Source organism: Pungitius pungitius, chromosome 11 (assembly GCF_949316345.1).
Source record: "Pungitius pungitius chromosome 11, fPunPun2.1, whole genome shotgun sequence".
Taxonomy (NCBI): domain Eukaryota; kingdom Metazoa; phylum Chordata; class Actinopteri; order Perciformes; family Gasterosteidae; genus Pungitius; species Pungitius pungitius.
The window spans coordinates 2,051,283-2,074,607 of NC_084910.1; the positions used below are offsets into that span (position 1 = coordinate 2,051,283).

Genomic DNA, 23,325 nt, shown 5'->3' on the forward strand with positions numbered 1-23,325 from the left:
GCGGAAAACCAAGACACAATTATAAATAAATTATAAATATCACTTAACCCAATACTGATCTAATTTTGATATAATTACAAACCCAATATTTTATTTTCACATATAGATAGTATGTTTTTCTTTGACTGCATGTCAACACAGTCTTATACTATAACGTATCTATTTCCTTAAGATTCAATCATCTCTGGTGTCAAGACATGGGGTTAACTGCAAGAATCAAACAAAGCCTGAAATGTTGCTGTACACCTTCACACACACGCAGAAGGAAAACTTCAGTTGCCTATAAGCTGTGTAGTGTTACTGTCAGCTACCTTTCCCAATGCTGAATAACAACTCCTTGGTATATTCAATACTGCTGAATAAGGACATGTCTATATGGACAGATCTTCAGTCGTCGTCGTGTTTACAAACCTGTGCAGATCCCTGCATGGGGTCCATATGGCCAATGATTGTCCACGACGTGGTTCAAACTGCTTTTGGCTTGTAGAGTGTTGTGTATAATTTATGCCACATAATTACCCATAAATACTTAACTAATGGACCCATCTCCCTGAACACAAGAATAGATCCCATTTGGTGCCTGACGGTATTAGTCCGCCCCCCCGTGGTACAGATGAGCAACTACATCTGTGCGTTGCCATTGTCCAGATCCGACGAGCTCCGGTTTCCGGACGGACGGATTTCAGGGTGACACTTACACGACTGTCAAGCAAGCAAGGTTGGTGCTTGCATTTTTGTTGCTAAATTACTAACGTATTCGTGTGTTCTGGCAAAAAATAGTTGGTATTAATGTGGATCTGTTGATTTAATTGTAAAATATGCTAACAAAAACATTAGCTGCTGCTTTTGGGCCGTCAGCTTGATCCCTGTCCTCAACCGTTGTTCTTCCTCATAATAAATGTGTGAAGTAATTGAGGGGAAAGTGAGTATTTTTTTCCCGACGTGTGTCCGTCTCCATGCTGCTGCAGGATGGTCCTGTGCGCACTGAGAAGGCGACTCCTGAGGAGCAGCTGTGCCTCCTGGGCCAGGTGACCGAGTCCATCACGTCTATGACCCAATGCCACCTCGGGACAGTGAATAAAGTCACTAATACAAGAACATCAAGTGTACTGAACTTTGATCTAAAAACACCAAGTGCATTTCTAAGGTGCTTGAATATGCGAGATGCCCGTCTTATCATGTAGAGATCAACGGAAATGAAAGACAGAGGACCTTAATGGGGTCAACACAAACTTGCAATGTTCCATATTATGTATATTGTTGCAGCCGGTGCAGCTCCTGTGCAACTATAACCACGTTTAAGGGCTAGCTCCGTACACCGATGAACTGCGATGGCATAGAGATTTGAACGTATTCCTGAATGTTGTCCCTCAAAGGCTGCTGCAGAGACCAAGCAGCGGCTGTGTGTACTCCGGCGTCCACGGCTTCCAGCAGGAGGAGATCACAGAGAAGCTGCGGGCCTTCCCCGGAGGCTCCGTTGACCTGCACCAACAGGAGTCCGGCATCGCCGTGCTCACCATCAACCACCCGTCCCGCATGAACGCCTTCTCCGGTGAGGGGGGGGGCGTACGCTGAACCTTCCACATTGATTAGTGCGCAAATGGTGTTTTTTTTTTTTTAGGATGAAAACTATTCACACCCATCCACAAACCTAAACACGTTGTTCTTTTTTTTTTTTTTTTACCCCAGGCAGCATGATGGTGGAATTAGAGGAGAGGGTGAGCCAGCTGGAGAGCTGGATGGACGGGAAAGGCGTCATTGTTCGGGGCGCTGATGGGACTTTCTGCTCTGGGTCGGACCTCACTGCGGTCCGAGCGATATCCAACCCACAGGTAGCAGCGCCGAGAAGTTCTGTCAAACAACAGCGCTTCTCAAACGTGTTTTGGGGCCCGGGGGGGGGGGGGAACCTTTTCCACCCACCTCCTCATGGTCGCAGCACGGATTATTACCATTTGTACTCTTAGAGGCCGCTGGAACGACTTGTATTTGAATACTTTCTGGTAAAAGGAGCCCCATTGAAATGCTAATCGGGCTGAAACCACTTTGTTTGGCTGTTTTCTAGTCCGATGCTGCCGTTCTCGATGAAACCAAACCATGTTCAACCATCGTCACATTTCCTCTGCTCTTTCCTCGTAGGATGGGATGAAGATGTGTATGTTCATGCAGAATGCTCTCACAAGACTTCTCAGGTATTGGGGCTCTCATTTTCCTCGCAACTCAATCGGCGGCAACCCCGTTTTAGAGATTTCAAGGAGTTTGCTTCTAAGCTGCTATGAAACGTGCACGCCGGGCGTGTGCTGACAGAACCGTCTGGTCAGTGCAGGTTGCCTCTGATCTCCGTCGCGTTGGTGGAGGGCAGAGCGCTGGGAGGAGGAGCAGAACTCACCACCGCCTGTGATTTCAGGTACATGGGACAATACCCACGAGGATCTCTTTCACGCCGTCACCTTTTATCCAAAGTTTTAAAAAAATGTTTTTTTTTTTTTAAACAATGCGTCATCTCTGCCTCCTAGGTTAATGGCATCTGGCAGTGTGATCCAGTTCGTCCATAAGCACATGGGCCTGGTCCCGGGCTGGGGCGGCGCCGCTCGACTGACCCGCATCGTCGGAGGCCAGAACGCCCTGAAGCTGCTCGGCGGCGCCCTGAAAGTGGATTCCGGGCTGGGCCTGCGGATCGGACTGGCGGACGGAGTTGTGGAGGCCCCCGGGGCAGCGGAAGGGGCGGGGGCCGCCCTTCGGCAGGCGGAGAACTGGCTCAGTCACTACACAGGGGGAGCCGCCCCGGTGATCCGGGCTGTGAAGAAGGTGGTGTCGTCGGGCAGAGAGCTCCCGCTGTCGGAGGCCCTGAGGACTGAGAAGGAGGTGTTCGGGACGGTGTGGGGCGGGCAGGCCAACCTGCAGGCTCTGGCTAGCAAGTCCAAACACAGGTGAGCTGAGAAGCACGCGGTCAGACTTGTGTCACGGACTGACTCGTATTTTACATCAACCACCTTGAGTTCTTTGATGTGCTGAAGAAAGCCACGATGCTCTCACGTAGAAAGCTGAGTGCTGAATAAAGAGATACATGATTGTACACTTGATCATTTTCAATAAAGCAGATGGAGCGCTGCCTCTGATGCACTAAAACCAGATCTTTCTTTGGCTGTTATTGATCTAGTTTTGGTACCTCTTCATGTGACATCTCACCAACGTTAACAACTGTGAACATGCTGATATCATTCCACGGGTCTCACAGCCTTATCTTCAGCGTGGACAAAAATCTGAATCCCAATGTCCCCATCAGTCAAACAAATGACCTCATTGTCTCCAGAGAACATGACTAAGTTAATAATGAGTGGACTGAAGCAACAGATAGCAGCAATTAGATCACGATGAGCTAGAACAGGCACGTTCCAATGTTAGTGTTGTCTTTGTGGCCTTGGTCATCTCCATTCTCTCTGCGTTCTACCGGGAGATTGGTGCTGTGGTACGAGGGGTTACGTGGCTGGTTTTCAGTTCAGACTCTTGTGAAAAGATGCTGAGACACAGGGATCAGATAATGCACACACAGCGTTTTCCTTGTATGGCGTGGCAACAATTTTCTGCTCATTTTTTAGTTTCACACTTAAAACGTGGCGACTGTGTAAGTGAGACGTTGCAGAAGCACAGAACTGCACAAACTGAAATGTGAAGAACGGGACAGGTCCCCGGGGATCATCCCCCCCCCCCCCCCCTCCCTCCCCCGGCAGAGGTCTTCCTACGCTTCCTGAGCAGAACCCAGCTGGAGTGCTGATGAGTGAGGGCAGGGAGAGACTTGGCCTCGTTATGACCTACAGCACATAAACCCTTGTTTATATGCTCCCTAATGAAATAAAGAGTTGCTGTATTGCGTAGGCGACATGAATTATTAACGTGGGGTAACCGCAATGACTTTGCCTACAGTGGAAATTTTGGGTGAAATCTGTATTACTATTCATTGTTAAACACATTTTACACTTAAAACTAAATATATATTTAAATAAAAACATGACATGTACCTCATTACATGGAAAAAAAGGAATTTACTTAAGCGCAAATAATTCATGATGATGAAATCAAATTTATTGTTAAATCACAAACCATGTAAGAAATTTGCAGAGCAAAAAAACTGTTACATAAACTTTATTCTTTAGAAGACTGAGCTGGTGATGGAAGAAAAAAAAGAAAAAATGACAACTTGAAAATCTACAGGGTGGCCAATAGCAACGGACTGCCTCTGACATCATACGGATGGACAACCAACAGAGACACAACATTATTTGTTAAAACAATCTCAAAAACGTTCTCTCCTCAACCTGCCGACATGAAACATGCACGAATCACAAAACATTAGAGACACTCTGAGAAAACTTCAGTCAGGGACAGTAAGAAGACTTTAATGATGAAAACACTGATACTTCCCATTCAAATTATTTAAAGCTGGGAATGGCTCAAATGAATTCAATATGCGCTTCTATATTGCACATTCATTTAAAACAGGATTTGTTAACGATACAGATTTCAGAAGCTGCAGGTCAATTACAACCAGATTTTCTGCCAAAGAGCAGGTAGCTAGAATATCCTGCGGGCTCTCGAGTTGCCATGTTGTAGCACATTAATTGAGTTTTAAGTTCAAACATTGCTGACAAGTAAAGTACAAATGTTTCCTTTTTACCTGGATAAACGACCTAAAAAGCTCTTCACCAAACAAACAATCTACTTGGGAATGACTCCATTTCCAAAGTATCAGATTAGAAGGAAAGCCTTCATTATCAGTTCAATCCAAAGTAAGACTAAATCGGTTAGGTAAGGTGGAGGCTGGGAACTATCAGCGGTTAAATTCGTTGCATGACTAGAGGGTGATTTGAGCTCTAACAAGCCCGTTTTTGAGTGCTATGTTAAATTTAGCTGTTCGTGATCACGGTGTACGGTTCCATTTTTTAGGAGTAATGTCCCCATTGATGCTTTCTCCCTCAGATGTCACTGACCTGACTCCCACAAACCCCCCAGAGTAGCGGCATGATCAATTTACAGACGAGATTTCCTTGGATAGGCAAGGAAGCCGACTCACAACATGCGGCATCCATCTGACCCAAAAGAAGGCTGTGCCTGCGGTCTCATGACTAGAACCCTCAACAGTAATTCTACTTATCTGTATATCGGAAACAAACCATACAGATACAGCCAGAAATATTGTGAGCAAATTTAGTTGTTTACCGCAAATTATTCTGGATGTGGGTTATGTTTTTTGTTTCTCTTTTACCGAGCAATCGACCCACATTGGATCCATGACAGGAGTAAACAACAGCATACAGCGAGGAATAAATTAATGAAATGAAAAATAGCAATTTGTTGATGAGGGCCTTAAGGATGACTTCACACTTCAGTCACCGTGCACTGGCCATCAGGCATTCTGGACCTTCCACTGCTACTGGATGAAGGAGGCGAGGCGGACTCAGCGCCAGGAGCGGTTCTGTCCTCTGGAGTCAGTCTTTGCCTCCGTGGCCTATCCCCCCAGGGCTCTACATGCTCTCCATCTCCTCCCCCCTCCTCCTCCTCTTCATCATCGCTCCAGTCTCCAGAGCCAGACTCGTCTACAGAGGTGTGGGGGTCAGAGGACCTGGAGGGTGAGGCCTCCTCTTCCTCATCCTCCCCTTCCCCAGCATCAGACCGCTCATTTGAAGGCGTGGGCCTGGGTGTGATCTGCAGTTGGGAAAGAGCATCCTCCACAGTGGGGCCGCTGCCCGGCTGAGCGCCAAGGGAGGTGGGAGGTCTGGTAGGTGCTGGAGGGGCTGTAACAGTAGAGGGTATACCTGGAACCTGCTGCTGTGCACCTGCTACCGTCATATCGGCTCCGTCGGCAGAGCTTTCCCGTCCTGCTGCCCCAGTGGCCCCAGTAACACCCTCCGTGTCCAAACGCAGTCCCGCCACTCCCTTCTTCGGGATATCCAAAACGTCCCTTTTCATCTTGCGCCTGCGACCATGCTCGTTGCGCCTGTATTGCACCATGTTCTCCAAGTCAGCTACATATAAAAACCCAGCAATAAGCATTTCAGCGGTTTTCTTGCCCTTGGAAAAAGCGTCCTCCAGCTCGCGGCTGGTCCGCTCGTCATACTGCCACCAACCGTTACGGCCCTCGTAATACCAGGCGTGATCACTGGCTGCCCCACCCCTACCGCCCGCCGACGCCTTCAGCTCCTCCGGAGAGAGAAGAGTGGGCCTTTCCATGAAGTCATCCGGTACTTCCTGTCTACAGAGAGCACAGCGTTTGCTCTGCCAGGATGCTCCTTTCACGCACAGGAAACAGAAGACGTGATGGCATGGTAGTTGGACTGGGTGGACACAGCTCTGCAGACAGATGGCACACTCCGGCACGGACAGGGCTGGGGACGGGTTACTGGAGCCAGGGCATGCTGATTCGGCACTGTTCCCGCTTCCACCACCACTGTTGTTGTTGTTGCCGCCGCCGCCTTTCTTGCTGGATGGAAGCGAACTGACGGAGTGGTCTACCTCTCCACAGCTAGCCATCCTGAGGAAGTACTGCGGAATAGGGAAAATAGCTCATTATAAAATTTCAGTGGATATATTTTCATGCTGGTGTCACATCACATTTAACCATAGGTCAGAGCCACTGAATAGCAAACAAGCAAAGGATGACAAAAATTCAAATTATACTATCATCTATATGAAGAAGGCTGATAGTCGTTACCTACCGGAGGTGCCTCAACACTGATGTATCATTAGGAGAGTCGATAGATCCTAAAGCTTGCCACTGCCTACTGGGAACAGAGCAGGTATTAAAAACGTAAGAGTTTTTAGTTTATCAGGCTGTCCGGAGATCAAGTACAATTGAGGTACACAGTATCAAGCTCGATTTGTAATGTAACGTCAAACCTTATTTGACAACGGACATCATGTATGATGAATAAGGTGGACGTTTAACCACACGCTAAGAGGCATTAGCAGTAGCTACTAATTCGCATGTATTCACTTAAGCTAGCTTTTGCTAAATTATTGGGAGTCTGTGGAACAAAAGAGTTGGACTGATAACAGTCTGGCGAAAATGAGTTTACTGTTATTACAAATGGGCAAACCCGGCGGAATTAGACAGCGCTGGTTATGACTCGACACACGAGTAAAACCCACAGTGCTAGTGATCTAACGTGAATAGTGACACTAACTGGTGACAGTTTACCAGCGAACTAGTGAGATCCAGAGCAGCAAAGAAAGGCCAAGCAAATGGCTGTTGACGTTACAAGTCAAACCGAACACGGGGATTTCTAGACTGGCAAAGGGACCATAACAACACGACCTGTTGTGGCTAACGCTGATTGGGCTGGTGGCAGCATTCTGACTCCAGCAAATAGACGGAGTTCAACTGACGGCGCTAGCTTAACGTTATTTTTTTTGGGGGGGGGGGCGTCAATAACGGAAATTCTTTTCTCACGACAGAGACAATGCGTGTGTACCGTACCGTCAAAGGCTGCCCCGTTGTTCTTTTGCGAAGAGAAGAGAATTCGTGTTACGCCACTGAGTCCGAGCGCTAGCTGTCCGACCTCCAATGTTCAACGGGCTTTGTTTTCCTCCGAAAAAGGAGCTGACATAAAGACCACGACGTAAGAATACGCGATGACGCAGATCGACGTAAAATCGCACGACCCTTATATTCTACGCATGACCGTAAGCACTACTTCCTGTTAGCTCGTGACTAGAGGACGTTGGTGTCACAGAGGAGAGCGACTCGGCAAGCGTCTTTACTTTCCACCTAACTGAGAAAAGAAGCAACAAACGACATGTTTGTCCGTGCCGTGAGACCCACCGTGAGCCTGGCTCGAAGCCTCTCCACCTCTTCGCAGAACAACGCCAAGGTGGCGGTGCTCGGCGCGTCGGGCGGCATAGGCCAGCCGCTTTCCCTGCTGCTCAAGAATAGCCCCCTGGTGAGTCAACTCTCTCTGTACGATATCGCCCACACACCCGGAGTGGCCGCTGACCTTAGCCACATCGAAACCAGGGCCCAGGTGACCGGCCACATGGGTCCCGACCAGCTGGACGCTGCTCTGCAGGGCTGCGACGTGGTAGTCATCCCCGCCGGTGTGCCCAGAAAACCCGGCATGACGCGCGACGACCTCTTCAACACGAACGCCACCATTGTAGCCACCTTGGCCGATGCCTGCGCCCGCAACTGCCCCGAGGCAATGATCTGCGTCATCGCCAACCCGGTCAATTCCACCATACCTATCACATCAGAGGTCATGAAGAAGTATGGCGTGTACAACCCCAACAAAGTTTTTGGTGTCACCACCCTGGACATTGTCAGAGCAAACGCCTTCGTGGCTGAGCTCAAAGGTCTTGACCCAGCTCGCGTCAATGTACCGGTCATTGGAGGTCATGCTGGGAAGACCATCATTCCCCTGATTTCCCAGTGCACACCAAAAGTGGAGTTCCCCGCTGACCAGCTGGCTGCCCTGACAGGCAGGATCCAGGAGGCCGGCACCGAGGTGGTTAAGGCCAAGGCCGGAGCTGGATCTGCCACCCTCTCCATGGCCTATGCCGGGGCCCGCTTCACCTTCTCCGTCCTGGACGCCATAAACGGAAAGGAGGGTGTGGTGGAATGCGGGTATGTCCGATCGGAGGAGACTGAGTGCAAGTACTTCTCCACACCTCTTCTCCTGGGCAAGAACGGCATCGAGAAGAACCTGGGATTGGGCAAGCTGACTGCCTTCGAGGAGAAACTGGTCGCGGATGCCATGACCGAGCTGAAGTCTTCCATCAAGAAGGGCGAGGATTTTGTGGCTAATATAAAGTGAACAGGGGGGCGTTAAGTCACTTGAAAAAGGAGAAAAAAAGCTGTTGTGAATGGTAGTTTGTTTTGTCTCAAATTAAACAGCATCTGGTTAAATCTCAAGATCTGTCGGGGTTTCCCCTTTGTTTTTGTTTAACTAGTGGGTTAATTTTGATTCAGAAATCCTGGTTTTAACCAAGGTCCTATGTATCATCCCTCTTACTTGTCAAACATGGCTTTATCTTGCACTATAATTACTGTACTGTTTCATATATATATATTTTGCGAATGTCAAAATTTCATATATTTACATGTGAAGTCTGTATAAACAGGGATTTCTCTGCTTAATGACTGAGGAGGAAATATCATGCCTGTTGATGCAATTAGATGTTAATGATGAGCAAAATATTCACTCCACCAATAAACAGTTTAGCTTTGAAAAAGGAATGTTTCTTTTTATTTTACAAAGGAATTTGGCTTGTAAATGTACAACATAACACTGAATTCATATTTCTCATGAAGCTAATCCAGAAGAGTTATCACCCTTTGTTTAAAATTGTGTTCATTGGTACTATATCTTAAATCTTTTAATTTTAATTGTTGTAGTTGAGGAATAGTTGCGCTGCCATGTATGTAGTTTTATTTACTTTCTTTGCTGGCAAACCATGAGACAGAAAGCAATCTGCTCTAAATTCGACTTGCATAGTTAGTGACTGCCGGTATCACTAATAATTAATGTCAGTATGTACTGTTGAAAAAAGTTGGTGTATTCTAATTAAGGAGGAAGTGGCTGAGGGAGTCTGGATGGAAAAGGCCGACGGCCACGAGAAAGCAGACGCAGGTACAAACCCATTATAGTTTTATTTGACATACAGGTGCTTTTGGTTCTCAGCCGAGGATCTTTATGGAAAGCACCGTTTTCATTTACACAACAGAAAAACCAATGCTGGGTAAGAGTCCTCACTTATCTAGATAGAACTAGTTTTTGACCAAGACAGAACACTTCCGACCCCGCTGCTTTGATTCACTGCAGCTTCTCCCACATCTGTCCCTCATAGTGATTTTGAAGATGTCAACAGGTGGCAGTAACAAACTCACTTTTTATTTTTTCTTTACAAATTCTGCACCAAATAAAATAAAGCAAAGAGATCTAATGAAACAGGAACAACAATAACAAACAATTGTTTTACATGATGTTGCGAAATCTACATTCAAAAACCAAGACGCGCGACGTCGTTCCGGGGCCCCCCCATTAAATATCCGTATCAACAAGCTCATCGCACACAGTCTTTGCTGCGCTGTCCGTCTGTACGACAGTCCTCCGCACAGACGCTTCTCACTTTGGTCTTCAGTACCTAGCAGTGTTTCCTGCCCTCTTCGTCAGAGCCACTCTCTCAGTGGTGGAAGTGAAACGGGAGAAGCTACAGGGTAGAATAAAAAAAACGACTGCTTTTGTAAGTCCGTGGTGGCCCTAGCCTTTTGGCTGAATGTGCCCTATCCCGCTTGTGCATAAACATTTCGTTCAAATCATACAAGTAGCAGCAACACCCCTGCAGAAGAGGGGTTGAGGAGGGTGAACAGTGGGTGACGATGGGGGTCTTTAGGAGGGAAGGAAGAAGGGGAGGATAACAAGCGGAGATTGTAGAGGCCCTACTGCACGAGGCTGTCTTCGGGGGAGACTGCGTCTGTGTCGTGACCCCTGCGGTGTCTGTGCTCGGTTTTGTTCCTGTTATCCAAGTCTTCGCGTTCACCCGTGTCTCTCTCCCTCTCTTGCTCCCGTTCTCTCTTCCTCTCCCGTCGGCCCTCCTGGTTCTCCTTATCTTTGCGGTTGTTGCGATTCCTCTGTTCCCTTCGCTCATTCTTCTTCCGTCCTCCTGGGAGTTAAGAAAACGACATGACAAAGATTAGTGAAGCAGGGGGTAGCGTGTCGTCTCCACTCCCCCCCCCCCCCCCATCGACATAGGGAGGTTGTATTTTCATACTGCTCATCAATACGTTTTCATAGAAACATCCAAACGCCCTTAAGAAGTCAGTCTTCAGCCTGTATATGTCACGGTTTGGGTCCTCTTCCTGTCTTCTTTTGTAGTTTTCTTGTCTCTCGTGTCTCTGGGTGAGCTTCACTTCCTGCCCTGTCATGTGATTGCCTGAGTGTTCCCACCTGTGTCCAATCACCTGCACCTCCCTAGTGTATTTAAGCCCCGTGTGCCTGTTGTCCCTCGTTGCGTCAGTGTCTAATGTTACCCGTCGTTGGAGCACGTCCTGGTTTGAATAAAGAGCACAGTTTTCGAGGAGCCTGCGTTTGAGTCCTGCCTCCTTCCGCCTGCAACCTGCCCCAGCACCGCCATCCTGACAGTATATACGGTATTGTTTTAATGAACATATGTCATATTTCACCTTGGGAGCTGGAAACATGCATATTCCAAGATTAATTCTTACAGTTTTTCACCCTGGCTAAAAATATTAAAGCAGTTGTAGATTCTTATTGGGCTAACTGTTGTTACTGGGGTTCGTAGCCTTAAAGAAATGAATGGATCAGCCTATAAGTGATGAGAAACCCTGCTCACCACTAGATGCCAGTCTTTACCCACGAATGTCAGCCCTCTCCCTCTCATGAACAGACCTTTGTCCAAAATAGAAAACCTTTAAAAAAAAAGCCCCCAATTTATCTGTTCTTGCGACATCATCTCATAAACAAAACCAAGTTTCGGAATGCTTAAGGTTTATCTCTGCTCGGGCTGCAGTTATTAATGATAATAACAAGATCCACCCCCAGGGAGGTTGGAGACGGGACCTGCAAGTGAAATCAGAGGAGGCCCTTTCCTGTTTTTGTACGGCTGCTGTTCATGTGTGAGTGGAACGGAGCAGCACGGCCTGCTTGGCCCGGGTGGCTGGCTAGTCGGGGATTGTGAAACTGCTGAAGTAGGCAGTAGGCACAGACAGAGAGAGAGAGAGAGAGAGGGGGAGAGAAATAAAAGGAGGGGGAGGAAGCCATCTCTCTGTCTCCCTCCCGTTTAGCCCCCCCCCCCCCCCCCCCCCCCTGTGCTCATCCTCCCCCGTGCCTCTCTTTCCATTAATCAAGGGAGGGCTCTGGTCGGGCCATGGGGCCATGTCTGACAAACACATCCTGGGCTAAAGGTACCAAGCTCTACCTGCCCGGTGTATTTAATCCGACTCTAGAAATGTCAGAAGAGGACATGAGGTCATGCGAGGGCCTTGTGCATGGGATAACGTGCTCAAAGACAGTATGGACGCACATGTGTTCACACAGTCTATCTGCTGAAAAGTAATTCCAAAATATTAAAAAAATTATCACATTTTTTAACAGTCCAGATATCCATGCCAAATTTAACAACTTTTTGAATATGATAAAGGCCCCAAAAAGTTTGTCAGAATAATAATAATAATTCTCTCCGACTAGTCGTAGCGAGGACCCTAAATAGTAAAATCGGTGGGTGCATGGATAGCTGGGTGGATGGAGTAATGTGGTGCATTGACTCATTGGGGGTCTGCCCCCCATCCTTAATAAACACAGGAAGTCCCCATCGCTCTCATTGTTTTCTCTGTCCAGACACCATTTACCAGTATTTACAAGTTCAGTGGATTAGTCATACTGTAGCCCCTGTGCCTTTGTCGAGCCCGAGGAGAAACCTAATCCATGTCAGTGTTGAGATGATTAGGAGAGTGTTTATCAAACCACCCCAGCCTTTGGTTGGTTGGAACTGGTTCTGATGGGCCTTTTTGTAAACTGTTTGAGGACATGTGTGTAATGATACCCAAACGAGACACCTTTTTAGGAGTTTTTTTAAAATGTTTTTTTACATCAAGCACATTCCCAAGAGCCAAGCTTTAATGAATAATGTTTGACTGGCAGTTTGTTGGCTTTGGGGAGGACGAATAAAAATATCCATCTTTGTTTTTCTTAATTAAAAGCAGAGGATATTAGTCTGGTTTGGCCGAGACTTGTGCTATATGTTGTAAGGATGGAAAAGTGCTGCACATAAATCAATTAAATGCATTGTTTTAACAACAGCTCCTGTTGGCAAAGTTGTTTTAGAGGATTAAATGTGTGCTCCAAATAGTCAGGAATCATAATTTTTAAATAGTTTCTTATCACTTAAACTGGACAGTTGGTATTTCAGGACAATGCATTTGTAAAATCTGTATTCAGTGTTTTAGGCAGTTGCAGAACAAAAAATGCATTGCTTCTGCATTATTTAAATTGGAAAATCACAGTGGTTGAAGTGGCACCAAACAAATTAATGCCAACACTGTTCACGTAAAGCGAAATGATTGTTTGGACACAATCACGTGATATTCAAGTTGAATTACTGTAAATGCAGTAAAACGTGAATAATGCAACAGTGACCCCAATGTCTCCACTGGTTGCCTGCCGTTAACTGCAGCAAGCGACGTGTAATTAATTCCACAGTATGTTTTTGTTTGTGTGCAGAATGAGCAACGTGTAGGCACAATGGGTTAAATAGAGCACTAGCAGAGTTTGCAGGTGGGATTTGTACTTTTTGGGCTAAATTAAGCCTTCAGTCTACTGGCTCTAGCTCAGTACTTTACAGACGATTGTGAGAATGGAATCTATCGTTTTATCTAATCGTTGTTAGATTGCAAATAAACATGCCTCCCAAAATGTAAAACTACTCCTTTTAATGTGTTTTCATTTGCCTGTAATCGCCGAAACTCTAAAGCTACCAAAACACTGATTTGATTCATTCCCAGCCCTTGAAGCACTTTCTTTTGTTGTTCCTAAAAGCTCCTAAAAGTGAGTACAAATAAACACCACAAATAATGGTGTACTATCTAAGAGCACTTAAATCTCTGTATACATGCTCCACTTAAGATGTTGTCACGTGTAGTACAACTAAATGCTCTATAAAAGATGTATTGTGATTAAGGCACTACAAACATTGACATACATATTCAAATAATGCTGAATCCAATTAAAGGATGGTCAGTAACGTCCCTTGGGTTCCACATATAATGAGTCCAACGTTCCGATAACAGGTATATTTGTGAAAAACACGTGTTCAGCTAATCCTTTCAATGGTATTCATTCAACTAAAAAAGAAATGGGAGGGAGGGGCACCGAGGGTATGGGGTGGTGTCTGTGTACACGTGTGTGTGTGTGTGTGTGGTTGGAGGAGCATTGTGTGTTTTATGGTGGGACACATCCTCCATGGCAGGCGCTCTGTCGTCCGGGAAGCTTTTGGCGGGAGCCATGCTGGGATTAAAGGCTATGGGCTGTCCCACAAGTGGAATGCATGGCTGCCAGGATGTCACAAGGGCAGTTCTAACTGTGTGTGTGTCAGTTGCTGCCACCCTCCCCCCCCCCCCCCCCCCCCCGCCCCCGCCCCTCCTCCCTGCCCTCCTCATTGACTGGCTTGTGAAATAGCGAGGTATATGAGTCATTAAAAGAGGCTGATGCTCACAGAGGGCACGCGGTCGGTCTTGCCACAGAGACAGCGAGGTGAACAGCGGGTCGATCGAAGGACAAATTAGGCGGCATTTACTTCAGAGCGACAGCGGCGGATGAGGATGTGCGTCTAAACATTCACAATCTCCAGCTGCAGATAACGGGCAACAGAGATGAGTTTCTCTGACTCTAAGCCACAATATGTCAGCATGTTTCCTACAGTTTTACAACTTTTGTTGACGTGATATCTATAAATAAAACATTGTTTGAGGGGGTGGGTAATCAGTGGGTAAGCGGCATCAAATGGATTAGGTTTTATTTTTGTAGTGTTTCTACAGATCCTTCGAACTACAATGACTGGTTGGTCATTAAGCTCTCGTGCTGCTGTTTACAGGAAGCTTTAAGATGTTATGCTAAGCTATGCTAATCGGATGCTTCCTCGAGCTCCATGTTTAACAGTCATGATGGTGTATCGATCTCATCTTATTCACTGCAGTCATATTCCCCCCCAAATGTCAGAACTGAACATCTTTGACAAATGGCAAAAGATGATGAAATGAGCAGAGACTCAGTAGACTCATACGGAGGAGTCAAAGGATGTAGCAAGGAGCAGAACGGGATGAGCAGAGGCAGTGCACGGAGGGAGGGGGAGGACAAACGAGAGAGCGCAAAGGAGGAGGAGGAGGTATCAATGTCTGAGGGCTGCTGGTGGATTACTGGGGGCTCTTTGAGGTCGGACCACTGACCTCCTAGCGTGTGCGGAACGTAAACGGCGAGGAGGGGATGCTCCAAAACAAATAATCAGCCTCCCTTTCACCGCAGATGCTCTGAGAGAATGATCGCAACTGGGTAATCGCGAGCAGGGGGGCAGCGTCTATTAGCTAAATGTGTTGCTTTTTGAGACTGCGGACAACTGTCTTTCTTTATTCAATAACCCCCCCCCCCGACCCCCCTTCCCTCTGAGCCCCCTCTCTCACCAGGCTCAAGCTAGATCAACAGAGCCGTCGACTCCGCACTAAAGTCTCGGCCCCGACCCGACTGACTGGGAGCGCCAACGGGGAGCTTATATGGGGGTCTGTGTTTTCTTTGGTGTGGTGGGGAGTGTGCGTGTGTGCGTGTGTGCGTGTGTGTGTGTGGGGAGGGAACGAGGACGGGGGATTGGATCGCTGCAGAGATACAGATAGAAAGTGAGGGAGAGAGGGATAGCAGGGGGTGATAGAGGGCACATTTCACACTCTGCCTTACAAATCACGTCGACCCCGTTGACTTTTTTCACAAATTACCACCAAGCGCAACGGCTGTGTAGTTATTTTAGTTAGTGCGTGTGCGTGTGCGTGTGCGTGTGCGTGTGTGTGTGTGTGTGTGTGCGTGTGTGTGCGTGTGTGTGTGTGTGTGCGTGTGTGTGTGTGTGTGCGTGTGTGTGTGTGTGTGTGTGTGTGTGTGTGTGTGTGTGTGTGTGTGTGTGTGTGTGTGTGTGTGTGTGTGTGTGTGTGTGTGTGTGTGTGTGTGTGTGTGTGTGTGTGTGTGTGTGTGTGTGTGTGTGAGAGAGATTGTTTGGTGGGCACCAGCAAGTGTGCGTGTGCGAATTTGCCTGAGAGCGAGAGGGTGTATCTGTATCACAACTTGTGTGTGCATGTGGGTTTTTTTTTTTTGCGTGCATGTGTGTGGTGTGTGTGTATTGGCAGCTGTGAGGATAAACCAATACTGATCCCCTGGTCGCCGTGTGCCTCCCAGGGGGAGGATGTTGATGTTGAGCTGGCTGTTTCTGCTCCAGAGTCAACTGCTTTTCTGCTGCATCACACACACACACACACATACAGACACACACATGCACGGAAACACGCACACATGCATTCAAATACACACTGTTTGTTCTGTAAGTGTGAGGCCCCAGGGGGCTGGATCTCAGCCTCGTAGCCTGGCTGCGATCTGTCATTTAACACTACAGAGGCCAGGCGACCATCTCAATAACAACACACACACACACACACACACACACACACACACACACACACACACACACACACACACACACACACACACACACACACACACACACACACACACACACACACACACACACACAGTTTATACATAACATGAAGCGGTTGTAAATGCTCCGCAGCCATGGGTTTTACAAATAGACAAGCCCGTCTGAAAGCAGTTTTTAACACTCTTCATTTGATCGTTTTTCCCTGTTTACAACAAACAGAAGAAGAGGTTTTTTTTTTCTGTTGGAAAAGTCCAAAGAGGTCTCGTGGGAAAACACACAACCTCCCTATTGCAACATCACACATGTGTGTTCCCCCCACTGTCCTCACTCTGACCACAATGACAATCCTCTGAGTAAACAGTCGTAGTCCTGAGCGGAAGACCGACCGACTTTGATTGCACAAGCTGAAGCAGCAGGGTCTGGAATTCATAGACACTGTGCCGGGTGTCACAAACACACTGATCGACAGCGAGTGCAATGGACGGCGTCTCGAACGTGGCCACCTGAAACCAAATCATTACTTTTCATTTATCAACTATCGCTGTCTTTACCTGGACATTTCCTCCTCTTGACCAGGCACTCTTTGAACTCTGACAAGTCGGCGCAGGGATCGCCAAAGGGCGACGGGTGCTGGAGTACCTGCCGCGTGCGGGTCTCCTTGCCCCGCTTGAACCCACAGGTTCTCCCGGAACGAGAGCAGGGGCTCCACTCGCTCCACTCCCCCACGTCGCAGTGCACTGAAGGAGGAGGAGGGGGGGGGAAAGGGAGACAGAGAAGTGAGGGTTGAGCATGTTCATTCCACACCGGGGCTCCCCCTCCCCTGCCGCCAATGCTAGTCTTTTTTAGCCGGACTGACCTTGTGGCGTGCACTCCATGAGTTTGTCACTGGGCTCGTAGTCCTCCGGACAGACGTGGTGGCACCTCCCACTGAGCTGGTACAGGCCCGGCCGGCACCGTGCACATGTCTCACTGTTCACACATGCCTCGCACTCTGCAGGGCACCCTGCAAAGACAAGAGCGCAGTTATGCATCTCTGAATAGAAGGGGCCAAATTTAACAGCGCGACGTGCTTCACGAGTGCGTCACTCCAAAGCCGGAACGGCACACGGCTACATGTGCAGCAGGAACACGAGGCAAGTGGAGTCGGATAAAGGGCAAAACTTGCATTGTGCTCCCTGTTGGTGAATGGGGTGAGCTCTAAACACTCACCGGGAACGCACTCCCTCTGCGTGTCGCTGCGGACCAGCCCGTCGGGGCAGTTCTCCTGGCACTTGCCAAGGTGAAGGTAGAATCCTGCCCGGCAGCGTGTGCAGAAGTTCTTGTTGAAGCAGGAGTCGCACTCCGACCTGCACTCTGAAACCCAGACCCACCGCCAGCGTTTATTTAAACTGTAAAAGTTATCGTGTGTGTCCGGCTTGTTAAATATACAGGGTGTCAGTCCGTGTGTGTGCAGGTCTCACTGGGAATACATTTCAGAAATATAGGCCACGGCAGTCAGATGGATTTATGGTTTTAAGTAAAATAACATTTGGTTTTATTTAAAGTCACCACAAGGAAACGCACTTAACAACTATCAAGTTCTCACTGTATTTAAAAATTCTGCCATATTTCATTTCTACTATGTTTTGGAGCCGAACCTTCTCAAGACAAGGCAAAGGTACTTTTCTGTGCGTGCTTGTTACATGAGAGCATTAGAATGAATACATACGTCCGTCCATTCAGGGGATAGTAATTGCACAAAAACCTGTCTGCTACAAAAGCCGTTAATAGTCTAATAGTCAGGGCTTACTCGTGCAGGTGTTTCTTTCCGGGGAGCGTGTGCCATAAAATCCCAGAGGACAGGAAGTCATGCACACGCCAATCTGCTTCATCCCGATCCGCTCCAAATGCATGAAGAAGCGCGGCTTGCAGGACAGGCAGCCATTGTAGTCAGAGCAGGTCAGACAGCCACCCTGCTGGCACCCTGAGCTCGCACCAGAGATCTCTGTTGACGGGAGCAATGGAGGGTTAAGTCAAGTGTGGATTTCACGTCATATAATACAACTATTGGGACGTATTAAAGAATCAAAGTTGAATTCATCTGAATGAATAGACGTAGGCACCTATTTTTAGGCAAGGCACCTAATTCAGTTTAAGAGGTCCCCATTTTAAAACTATGAAAATGAGACACCAAGCAGTAAAATGTATAACCTAGCCTCTATATCACATATAAATGCAGGATTTAAAACTACAACTGTGCAACCTATCACAGCCAATGAACAGATATTCTCAAACAAAGGTCCTCCTATTGGCTGCCAAATTTATAAACATCGTTTGTGAAGAGGAAAATAGGAAAATCTAATATTTGCTGTTTTTAAAGTTTTCTTTTTTGATGCACGAATCAAGATTAGACTGTTAACATGTACAAAGTACAACACAGATTTTTATGAGGGTTTATACATTTAAATACATCAGCCTGTCCTCAATGAGATGCTTTAATATTTCTGGAGCTGCAGTGCTGCATTATGGTATGGATTGCGTGTCATAAGAGCAGCAACAACAAAAAAATAAATAACAGTGACAATATGTAATAATATATTTCAACCATTTCTTAACATTTGATTTATTATCTTATGCATATAAATATTTTCTCTAAATATTGTCATCTGTGGTTATTTTTTCAGTCTTTTTAAAGTTTTTCCAGTATCAGAGCAATAATAACCTTCTGCCCTCAGCACACTGCCAATGACGGCTGTTTATACTTTGTTTACAACCCTGTTTACGTGTATAAGTACTGTAGTGTTAAGTTCTTGTTGATACATTTTATCATGGGGTTTTCTTCTTTTTTGTGGGATGATCCACCAGACTTTATCTGGATGAAAGCTCTGGGTGAAGTTTTTAAGCATTTTAATTGTATGTTGACAGTTTGTCACGGACTTGATTAGTTAAAGCATTTTTCATTAAAAAAAAAAAAAAAAACGTAAAGCTTAAAGTCTTAAAGACCAAATTGTACTAAAGAGGAAGAAATACATTGATTTCTTACAATCAGTTTTCCTGGAAATGGTTGTACATCACCCGTAAAATCTGTAACAAAGAGGGTTTGGGGGTTGGATGCTGATGTCTGTCGGTTCAGAGAGGAAGTTTTTAGCTTCTGGTCCTGATGTTTTATTAACCGTAGATAGTAACAGACGTTATAATGAAATGTGTTTCGATCTCTTTTAGGATTACCACTGTTGAGTTAAATCCAGAAGGTTGTACAGGACACTTAGCTGTCACTTTAAATACACACTGTAGCTGTGGCATAGAGTCGATAAGTAGGCAATAGACATGATAGAAGTTCCATGGGCACTGGTGCTGCATTCTCAAATGCACTCCGTCAAAGTGGTTGCGGTCACACATGGAAGGCGAATTGAAAGCGATCCCCTGTAAGCATCCAACGAGTTGGTCTTCCTCTTCAGCCTTGGCATCCCATGCCACTACTTTAAGCTGGCCCTTTTTTGGATGACAGTTTACCATAGATCATGGATACTTTGTTTGAAATAGCTCGACAATCTTAACAACGGCTGTCCATTTGCCCACATGTGTTCCTGCCAAGATGCCCTGATTCACACAAGTCTTAAGACACAGGAATTCGGCCTTGCCCTCACACTTGCACCAACAAAACCTCAGTTGGACCTGCATAGCATACCAACAAAGTCACATATGTATAAACACACTCACATGTCTGCACACAGGCAAACAGAAGAGTATTAGAGATGGGGAAAAATGTCCCAGAAGAATTGGGTGATTACCTCTTGATAGGATTACACCATTTTATTATCCTATATGATTAACTTAAATCAAGATTCAAATCATTCCACCTTCATCCTGCCCTGAACCGGACAATGATGAACATCGTTCCCACTGTTAACGCCCAGGGACTCCCATGTCTCCACTTTTGGAAGCATGATCACGGGCCGGAATCTCGGAGCTCGGCTCGAGTATCTGCATCGTAATTTTGCCAAGTCGACTGAGTGGTCATTGACTTCCAGCTCAGTCTTACCCCCTCCTATCCTATCCCTCTGAAGTGTGAACTCATGCACCCTTTCACCAACTAATCCTTCCATCCTCCCTGATAACGCGGCATGTGTCAGCTATCCGCATTCTTGGCCGAAGTTTGGATTTTGAGAAGCACATGTCAATTAATGGGTTCTGAGTAAACTCTGGAAAGGCAGAAGATTCCCCCGAGAGCTATACTTTATTTATGAATTAATGCTCTGGTGCTGCCATCCAACAACGCAATCACATCATGGCTGAGTATGAGCCTGTGGTGTTCGGTAAGATGTTTTTATCCTTTTCAACCCTTAAAACACAATTTCACCATCTCTTACCAACATTTCCATTACTGACTTTTCAGTCTCAGAATTTAACAAACTAAAGTACTCTCAACAGAGCCACCTGCCCCCCTCTCACCGTGTTGAGAGGCTCATTAAAATTGTTTAGGGGAAATAAACACATACAAGCGGGAAGTCTGTGACTCTTTAACATATATTTTACATGAACACAGCCGAAACATCTGAGAATAATCAACTTGTTAATACAGCGGGCAATCTCCCTTGTTCTTTGTTGCAAAACGTCTCTCTGGTGTCTTTTTGAGGTGTCTGTTTGCCGCGTTTTCAATAAGATCCATATTGGCTGTTTCCCTCTGATGAACACCAACCAAACTCGGCTCCTCACTTCTGACCTAAACTACATTGAACAGATCTGACAGGAGCAGCTAACCGCAGGACCCTTTTCAAACTATGTAATAAACACACAGTTAACCCCGGATGCTGCAAGTTCTTGTTTTATATTTCCACATTGGTGGTCGCAAGGCAAGAAATTACACCCCAAAAAAAAAAGGGTTCTGTTCCAGACAAAAATACGAGCTTTGTGGTAAAATGTCAAGAGAGAGCCGTTTCGGCCCCAGGTGGCAGAGTTAAAAACATCACTTTAAGAGGTGATTGTATATCACGGGACAGTTTTCAGCCACGCTGGCAAGCAAATATTCCAATTGTCAATGCTCTTCTCTAACAGTTTTAGTTACAGAGCACATCTGGAGACCATTAAAGATAAAGTGAGTGTAGGAAAAGTAGAAAAATATACTCTATTAATACACATTTCATCGTGTGATGGAAATTGGCTGGCTATAGCTCAAGAGAGACATAAAGTTGGACCTTGCGTGGGAGATATATGGGAGATAAAATACCTTCAGGCCATTGTTTTCCCGAATGGAACATCGCCGGTGGTTTTAAGGAGCCTACACTGTCAAATTTGCACGAACTTAAAAACAGAAATAAGAGGAAAATTGGACAAGATCTGAACATCAGAACGGTACCCAATGCACTGAGCACGGGGGTTATTCTCTATAGCCGTGAGCATCCACCTGATCAGTGGCCCGACTTGGTGCATGAAATCTGCTGCTGCGGCCGCTAGAGAGCGACGGGAACCAGGGGACATGTGCGCAGAGAGCAGAGAGGGTCAGGTGATGGCCAAAGACCCATTCATCAAATGGAGGCTCCAAGGAAACGGTGAACTTGGAGTAAAACGTTGAGATATATATGTATATGTATGTGTAGAGCCTACAGGGAAGAGCAGTGTGCGCTAGAATCTCATCAAGAACAGCTTTTCCGTTTTATGTCGGCAACGTGGTATCGATTCATGATGGAGAACATTTTTTTTAAAAATCTTAATACCGAATTTATTTAAAAAGGAATAATAATAGCCGCGAAGAATCACTCTGCTAAAAACGTCTTGAGTTTTGAAATCTTTGAAATTAATAATTGAATAATTGAAATTATGTACTGACTTTACACGTAAAAGTTTTCCTATCGCGAGGCATCAATTTAGATTTGTAGATTAAACTGGATATTGAACAAGTTTTTTTTTTTTGTTGGCCACATATGCCTACGGGAGACCGCTGTGACGTGACGTATCTTGGGATAAAAGAGGGCAATGGATGCAGTAAAATAAAATAGAACAATTTAAAAGAATATGCTTAGTACCGCACTTTGACCTATACTCACGTTTATGTTGCCGGAGCCTGGGGCTGCTGTGCTGCTGACAACCAGTGTAATCCATGCCATGCAAGATGATCAAAACAAAGGAGATCAGTTGCAATTGCATAGTAGCCCAGAGATGAGACTCGTTAAGCCAATGTCAATGTTCACCAAGTCACTTATGGAGTAGGATTCCGTTTTTCTTCCCCTCCAGACGGTAGCAGAGTGTGCCGGGTAGATAATTCCTAGACACAGCAGGACCCCCAACTATGTGGTGATATGTGGTGATGGTAGTGTACGGTGGCCCAATGATGCCTGGGCCGCTTAGACTGAAACATCCTGGATGGGATCTTCATATGTGCCAAGAAAGCCAGAGTGAGTCAAGGATATAGTATCCGTGCTGTGATAAAGAACATCCCTTCGTAAAAAAAAACCAATACCCACACAAGAGGAAAGGAAAGTCACGCATTCACGTAGGTCAAGAACATGAACTAAATTATGACTTAGAATGAACTCAAAAAGTTTGAGATAACATATCCACGGGCGGAACTCCAAATTGACCTTCCTCCCCCCTGTGAACGTGTCTCTCAGTGGAGATGCGCCGCGCGTCCCCCGGTGCGCGTGTGCGGACACCCTATATGTACCAGGCGCGGCGAGGGTCTCTGCTTCATCTCAGCATCCGCTGGCGCGCACAAAAGCAAAAAGCACCACCAAGACCCACAGCGGTGTCAGAAGGAAAGCTGCAAGTGGAAGTTGCGTTGTTCTTTTGGCTGTCGCAACACACACCAACTCGCGCGCTCGCTGTCGGCGGCCGAACAAAAAGTGAATCTCCGCAGCTTTAGCGCTTTTCTGCTTTGCGTGCAGGACCCATTCACTCCCCTCCTGCCGGCTGATGACTTCAGCCCTCCGCTGTCTCTCTGTCTCTCTCTCTCTCTCTCTCTCTCCCATGAGCTCCAAAAGTTTATTTAGAGGGCAAGCGCCCCCCGCGTCAGAGGGGCGGGGGTTATGGGGGTATGGGTTATGGGGAGTTTTGTTTTGTGAGTGTGAAAATGAGGTGACTCATACTAATTCACTCACCTGCTACCTGCTAACTGGCACTTGGATTTTTAGTTTGAAAACATTCTTTTCCCAT

At 46.5% G+C, this 23,325-nt stretch overlaps 4 protein-coding genes across 7 annotated transcripts; 2 read left to right on the plus strand and 2 right to left on the minus strand.

The window, feature by feature from the left end:
- The first annotated feature begins 648 nt into the window (after window positions 1-648).
- echdc1 (enoyl CoA hydratase domain containing 1) lies at window positions 649-3,612 on the plus strand. 2 transcript variants are annotated; one of them, XM_037454168.2, is made up of 7 exons: window positions 649-718; window positions 969-1,028; window positions 1,377-1,552; window positions 1,690-1,832; window positions 2,137-2,189; window positions 2,324-2,404; window positions 2,514-3,385. In XM_037454168.2, the coding sequence occupies exons 2-7, from the start codon at window positions 970-972 to the stop codon at window positions 2,929-2,931; spliced, it is 930 nt and encodes a 309-aa protein (XP_037310065.1). In that variant the 5' UTR covers window positions 649-718; window position 969; the 3' UTR covers window positions 2,932-3,385. The 2 variants fall into 2 exon arrangements, with proteins under 2 accessions (XP_037310065.1, XP_037310066.2); XM_037454169.2 differs by lacking the exon at window positions 649-718 and having other exon boundaries at window positions 1,018-1,147; window positions 2,514-3,612.
- Window positions 3,613-4,059: 447 nt separating this feature from the next.
- Window positions 4,060-7,615, minus strand: LOC119197151 (E3 ubiquitin-protein ligase rnf146-like). 3 transcript variants are annotated; one of them, XM_037453210.2, is made up of 3 exons: window positions 7,472-7,615; window positions 6,711-6,773; window positions 4,060-6,537 (listed from the first exon to the last, which is right to left on the minus strand). In XM_037453210.2, exon 3 carries the CDS (start codon window positions 6,523-6,525, stop codon window positions 5,374-5,376), a length of 1,152 nt encoding a protein of 383 aa, XP_037309107.2. In that variant the 5' UTR covers window positions 6,526-6,537; window positions 6,711-6,773; window positions 7,472-7,615; the 3' UTR covers window positions 4,060-5,373. The 3 variants fall into 3 exon arrangements, with proteins under 3 accessions (XP_037309107.2, XP_037309108.2, XP_062421745.1); XM_037453211.2 differs by having other exon boundaries at window positions 6,711-6,776; window positions 7,472-7,596; XM_062565761.1 differs by lacking the exon at window positions 6,711-6,773 and having other exon boundaries at window positions 7,472-7,558.
- A 56-nt stretch (window positions 7,616-7,671) lies between these two features.
- On the plus strand, window positions 7,672-9,222 carry mdh2 (malate dehydrogenase 2, NAD (mitochondrial)). Its single transcript, XM_037453212.2, has one exon. It carries the CDS (start codon window positions 7,791-7,793, stop codon window positions 8,802-8,804), a length of 1,014 nt encoding a protein of 337 aa, XP_037309109.2. The 5' UTR covers window positions 7,672-7,790; the 3' UTR covers window positions 8,805-9,222.
- Window positions 9,223-9,621: 399 nt separating this feature from the next.
- Window positions 9,622-23,107, minus strand: rspo3 (R-spondin 3). The gene is made up of 6 exons (XM_037453213.2): window positions 22,221-23,107; window positions 17,987-18,181; window positions 17,407-17,550; window positions 17,054-17,200; window positions 16,749-16,934; window positions 9,622-10,653 (listed from the first exon to the last, which is right to left on the minus strand). The coding sequence occupies exons 1-6, from the start codon at window positions 22,318-22,320 to the stop codon at window positions 10,430-10,432; spliced, it is 996 nt and encodes a 331-aa protein (XP_037309110.1). The 5' UTR covers window positions 22,321-23,107; the 3' UTR covers window positions 9,622-10,429.
- Window positions 23,108-23,325: the final 218 nt, after the last annotated feature.

Bases quoted from the DNA above. Each gene is read 5' to 3' on its own strand.
- echdc1 (XM_037454169.2), top strand. From the start codon at position 1,050: ATGACCCAATGCCACCTCGGGACAGTGAATAAAGTCACTAATACAAGA. The intron at 1,553-1,689 runs GTGAGGGGGGGG...TTTTTACCCCAG, and splicing joins CCGCATGAACGCCTTCTCCG to GCAGCATGATGGTGGAATTA. The intron at 2,190-2,323 runs GTATTGGGGCTC...TGGTCAGTGCAG, and splicing joins GCTCTCACAAGACTTCTCAG to GTTGCCTCTGATCTCCGTCG.
- LOC119197151 (XM_037453210.2), bottom strand. From the start codon at position 6,525: ATGGCTAGCTGTGGAGAGGTAGACCACTCCGTCAGTTCGCTTCCATCC.
- mdh2 (XM_037453212.2), top strand. From the start codon at position 7,791: ATGTTTGTCCGTGCCGTGAGACCCACCGTGAGCCTGGCTCGAAGCCTC.
- rspo3 (XM_037453213.2), bottom strand. From the start codon at position 22,320: ATGCAATTGCAACTGATCTCCTTTGTTTTGATCATCTTGCATGGCATG. The intron at 17,201-17,406 runs GTGAGTGTTTAG...TTGTCTTTGCAG, and splicing joins GCAGAGGGAGTGCGTTCCCG to GGTGCCCTGCAGAGTGCGAG. The intron at 10,654-16,748 runs GTAAAGACAGCG...CTTAACTCCCAG, and splicing joins CAAGAGGAGGAAATGTCCAG to GAGGACGGAAGAAGAATGAG.